This window comes from Anastrepha obliqua, chromosome 3 (genome assembly GCF_027943255.1).
Source record: "Anastrepha obliqua isolate idAnaObli1 chromosome 3, idAnaObli1_1.0, whole genome shotgun sequence".
NCBI classification, from domain to species: domain Eukaryota; kingdom Metazoa; phylum Arthropoda; class Insecta; order Diptera; family Tephritidae; genus Anastrepha; species Anastrepha obliqua.
The window spans coordinates 116,572,854-116,578,478 of record NC_072894.1 but is presented as its reverse complement, the minus strand read 5'-3'; the positions used below and the strand labels follow the sequence as shown (position 1 = coordinate 116,578,478).

At 37.6% G+C, this 5,625-nt stretch overlaps 1 protein-coding gene across 1 annotated transcript; it reads left to right on the top strand.

The window, feature by feature from the left end:
* Positions 1-4,536: 4,536 nt before the first annotated feature.
* Positions 4,537-5,424, top strand: LOC129242169 (jerky protein homolog-like). Its single transcript, XM_054878732.1, has one exon. It carries the CDS (start codon positions 4,537-4,539, stop codon positions 5,422-5,424), a length of 888 nt encoding a protein of 295 aa, XP_054734707.1.
* The last annotated feature ends 201 nt before the right edge of the window (positions 5,425-5,625 follow it).

The following is a 5,625-nucleotide window of genomic DNA, read 5'->3' as shown; positions in this document are numbered from 1 at the left end:
TCCAAGTCAAGGCGGCATGCGGTATGAGGTAAGCGGTAAGTAACAAAATGTATGCGTACGCTCCGCTGTAGATCAGATTTTTGTGGCAGTCGGTTTAGGATAGCCAACTCACTTAGACCATGCAGGTCCGTTGTAGTACCACTGCGTAACACGGGAACCTCAGTGTTTATTTAACATAATACCATTAAGATGCTCTTATGAAGCATAGGACAGATTTTAGTACCTTGTTCTACTCCTGGCTAAAGCTAGAAAATTACAGAGAAAATGCTTTATTGTTTCTTCCTCTTGCTCGTCTCTACAACTTCTGCAGAATTCATGAGAAAAGACTCCTAGCCTGGAATAATGCCTTTCTGATCAAATGACCGGTGACACAAGCCACGATCGTTGAGATGTTCTCTCTTAAGAAGTGACGATTGTCACTTGTAGCGATATTAAGGGACCCGGTGGTCTGGAAATTTCAAGAGATCGATTTTTTGTTTTTTCGATATTTCGAAAGTATAGTATCTTAAGAATATTCCGTGAAATTTTCTTGCGGAAATTCTCAATATTATAGCTTCCACAGCCCATTAACTAGGTAGAGAGTGGTTCGCGCGTTGGTGTTGTCAAAAACGAAAAACTGGTCGACCGAATCGTCTGAAATCTTACAATAATATGTTGTTGACAACATCAACGGCTATCGCTCGTACTAGAATCATATTATTATTTTAATTATATCGTATTTTTTTGATTAAAGAATTGCAAAATACCCGATTTTTAGAGTATCAAATTCAAGAGCGCGCCATTTTGACAATTTTTTTTACTCTAGCAGCGGGACATAGCTAAAGTCATACTGATAAACAATTTTTTTTTGGCTTTTGTATTTCAGATAAATAGCAGAGCCAAAATGGACAACACCGTCTAGGTCCAACTTTGCGGGAGGGTCAACTTCAGCGCTATTTAAAAATTATTAAAATTAAACAAATTTTTTTTTTCATTCTTGTATGTAAAAGAAGTTAAATAAGAAGCATACAAAATTTAAATATCGTTTTTAATTTTATTTACTATAAAAAAAAAATTTCTGAAAATACCTTAATTTTGGAGACCTAGACCGCCAGGGCTCCTTAAGAGAGTACAAAATACATTTTTTTCCCAACCAGCTTGAAATTGCAATTTGAAAAGGTCGAGCCAAGGAGCACCAGGAGATTTGGTGGCTCCTAAAACACTCAGGATAAAAACCCCATTGTATTTTGAGCTATAGAAAGAGGGTAGATGGTCATAGAGGGAAGGAGAAAAGTATCAGAGAAAGAGATAGGAAAGAATGGAGACAGGTTTGTTTGCTTGATGAAAGTATTCGATGCCGTACCAGCTGGTGGTAGCAGAGGAAGAGAAAGGCCTCTGCTGCGTTGGAAGGATGAGGTGGAGAAGGACTTGGTATGTCCAACTGGGGCCGGTTAGTACAAGACGACTGGCGCGCTTTGCTAAACTCGGCCAAAATCACGAAAGTGGTTATCGCGCCAATTAAGAAGAGCAGAAGTGAGGCATACCACATTCACTGAAGTCCAAATTCATTGGAAAGAAAGCGTTCGTCAACATTTTCTGTTTTCTTTGCTTTTGTTTTTTTGTTTTTGCTAATTTTTGCTATTTAAACAGAATTTTTAAAATTGCAAAAGGAAATCAAATTTCAATTCGCATTGCAAACGCATACACTCAACTGCACTTGTATGCGTACTAAATTCAAATATCTCTGCTTGAGTGCGTCGAAATGAAATCACAAGCAAATATCATAGAAAAAATGTGAAGCAAATAAAATGCAAGACGAAAACTGGGCGTAGCCGAAGTAACTCAAACTGGAAAGCAAGTAAGGATGAGCCCACATTTCTAGCTAGTAAATCTTCCATTGAGGCACAATGTTGTTCATATACGAACGATGCGATACTTACAAACACATACACATATAACGGAAAATGTCAGAGTTGTGTTGTTTATGTTATGTCAGAGTGACAGACAGCTGGATGGAATAGACTGTAGACGCGCACACCTGCACTTAAGATTACGCTTCCGGATGTTGTGAGAATGCAACACACACTCGTATTTGTATTTGTGTTAGAAAAAGTATTTATTTTAGTGTATTTAAGTATATGTTTGTGTGCGTGTGCATGTGTGAGTCTGTGACATAGCGGGTGTGCGTAAAATAGGAAAAGTGTGTGGCAATTGGGGTCAAGCGTGATTTATACAGACATAAAGCAAGCAGCATCAAAACTTAACAAGTGCAAAAAGTGATGAAATATAAGAAGAAGAGATGTGTGAAAAGTAGCAGAAAAGTGGGAAAAGGTAAAAGTTGAAAAATAAACCGAATAAAGGCCAGCATACATTTCTGTAGCTTACAGCAGAGCATGGATACTTAGTCGCATGCGTGTATGTGTATGTGTGTGCAATTATGTATATGTATGTGTGTCCCTATACATATATACGTGACAGGTTTAGCTCACGGTTACCGGGTTACCTGCAATTAGAGCCATGTGGCAAGACCTTTCAAACACGCGCAGGCATTTATGCACACGCTTATACTTACATTTACACACACTCTCGTACTTACACTTACACTCGCACATACACTCTCACTCGCACTCGCACATACACTCTCACTCGCATTTACACTTGCACTCGCATTTACACTCACACCAACACTTACACTTACAGTTAAACTCACACAAGTCTCGTATTTATGTGGAAAAATTTAACTTTCTTACAGCTTTAACGCGCATCGTTTGCTTGCTGTTGCAATGCGATTGCGGCGGATTACACGCTGGTTGCAAGTTGGTGCCTGCCACGGTAGTCAGTAGCTGATCTAGCGTGTTGTAGCCTTTGATGGATGATGTTTGCACAGACATCACCAACAGAAGCTGTTGATGACAAATATGGCAAGAAGTGCTTAAGTAAATATACAGACCTTTACTTATATTATGCAAGTACGTAGTGATGCATATAAAGTTAAACGAAATACACGCGGTTCAACGTATGTAACATACTTGTGGATGTGCACACTTACACACATTTGTATCATAAATTGAAAAAGTAATCAATCTCACAGTTGCTGCACCGCACATGCATCAGCCGCAGCGCCAAATTGGATACCGGAGTAGTCGAGGAGGAAAAACACAACTGCAGCATGACTTATGCTGGTTATGCTATGCATAAATGAGCGTGGGTTTACATACATACATAAGAAAAATCTGCGGTTGCAAGATATTCCAGCTATCCAATCATTTACACAAAGCAGCCAGCCAGCCAGCCAACACATACATCTGCGGGCGCCATACCGGCGATGGCAATTCGAAAAGTGTAGCGATCAGATAGTTGGCAACTCGAAGAAATGTTATATTGTGTGCTCGTGTCAGTCACTCGAGTGTTAAATATTTCGCGAAATGTCATTCACGACTTGTCAAGCGTTTGATACAATATTTGTATTGAGTATATAGAGGTGTGTGGGTGTATGTGTGTATGGAAAGTAGTAGTAATAGTTACTTGAGTGCAGCGCTCATACATCAGCTCATCAGCTACAAAAGTTGACTATACAAGTATACTGTAGTGGGTGCATGCTTTGGCGTCATTGCTAGTTGACTTACAATGAAATACAGTTTCTCAAACTATTAATTAAAACTAATAATTAAATACTGATGGCATTATTATGAATACAGTACTCCCTGGATTATCCATCTCTCTGTTATCCGTCACCTCTGTTAACCGTCACCGTTTTAAGATTTTCTACAATACATATTGCAATAATAATCATGAAACGGTCGAAATCATGTTGGTGATCATGATTTTCTTTTGTTTTCATTCGCTCGATAGAAATGCGTGTGAACGCAGCAGAGCAAAGTAACTGTTGTTTTGTCCATTCTACCCAAAACAAATTCTTGGAATTCTTTTTCGATGTGACATTCAGTACAATGAGATTTTCAGTTTGATTTGAATTTCATGATGAGCAGACATTTAAAATGGAGCCTAAAACAACAAAAAAAATACCGAAGCGTAAACTAGTAGTGGTCACTATTGAAACGAAATTAAAAATTATTGAGGAAATAGAAAAAGGTTCAACAATTGCTTCATTAAGTGAAAAATATGATATTGCACGCACGACGATTCAAGATTTTAAAAAGGATGCCACTCAAATCAAACAATATGGTGCGTCGATGGAATCTTTGGGAGGTCGGTCAAAAAAACGCAAAACGATGAAAAAGGCATTAAATGAAAAAGTCGATGAAGCATTATTCTTGTGGTTTAATCAAATTCGGAGCAAAGGCGTTCCATTATCTGGTCAAATATTGAAAGAAGAGGCATTATTTTTTAATGAAAAACTAGAAGGTCTGAAGGATTTCAAAGCTAGCTAAGGTTGGTTGTATTGCTGGCAAAATCGACATGGCGTGAAAGAAGTTTCGATATAAGGTGAAAAGATGAGCTCCATAGGTGCCAACGAAATCGAAAAATGCACAAAAAATTTCAAAATTTGTTGTAGTTTATACGGCTAAACGTCAACGTTGTTACACAAAATCAAACATGAATGCTCTTCCTGTGGCTTATTATGCTCAAAAGAATGCTTGGATGGATCAAACGATTTTTCGCGACTGGTTCATGAACAGTTTTGTTCCAAATGTTCGAAATTATTTAATGTCGGAAGGATTATCACAGAAAGCAGTTTTGGTTCTGGATAATGCCCCATCACATCCAGTTGAAGATTTAAAAAGTGATGATGGTAATATTTTTTGTTATTTCCTGCCACCGAATTCAACTGCAGTTCTACAACCCATGGATGAATCAGTAATTGAAACTTTAATGCGTCGATATCGGAAAAAATTTATTCAGGACCTCGTTTCGCAAGAGAATATTGATTTGGCAGATTATTGGAAGAATTACAACATTAAACACGCAATTGATAATGTAACTGATTCATGGTCTGAGTTATCGTCGACAACATTGGAAAAATGTTGGAACAAACTATGGCCAAATACAGAATCGCTTTCGAATAACAGTGACGATGTCTCACAGGCTGATGTTGTGACTAGTACATCTTCGGCTTTGCCATTGGAAAATAGTGAAACGATCAATGAATGGTTGAATTGTGAGGAAAATGATTGTGGTTATGAGCTTTTGACTGACGAACAAATAATTAATGAAGTGAATGATGAAGAAGAAAATAATGATGATTACGATGGGACAGATAACAATAATGAAAATGGTCACAATCCTACTGCTTCATTTCTAAGACAAGAAGCCAAAATTGCTACATCAAATTTAGAGAAATTTATCGCCTGGTATGAAATGCAAGATGAAGCCGGATTGGCTGACACGATTCGTTTGCGCCAATTTCTTTTTTTCGCAAAGAATAAAACTCAAGTCACTCTAACGCAAAAGACACTAACGGAATTCTTTTCAAAAACAAACTAAACTCGTAATAAAATAATGATATAATCATGTAATGCATGTATATTTTACAGTTTGTTCATTTTTCTCAAAATTTCGGTGTACTTTTCGATTCTGTACACAATCTAGAGGTTTGTTTCTGTTAACCGTCATTTTTGATTATCCGTCATAGCTGGGTTACATTGACTGACGGATAATCCAGGGACTACTGTATAAGTATACCAC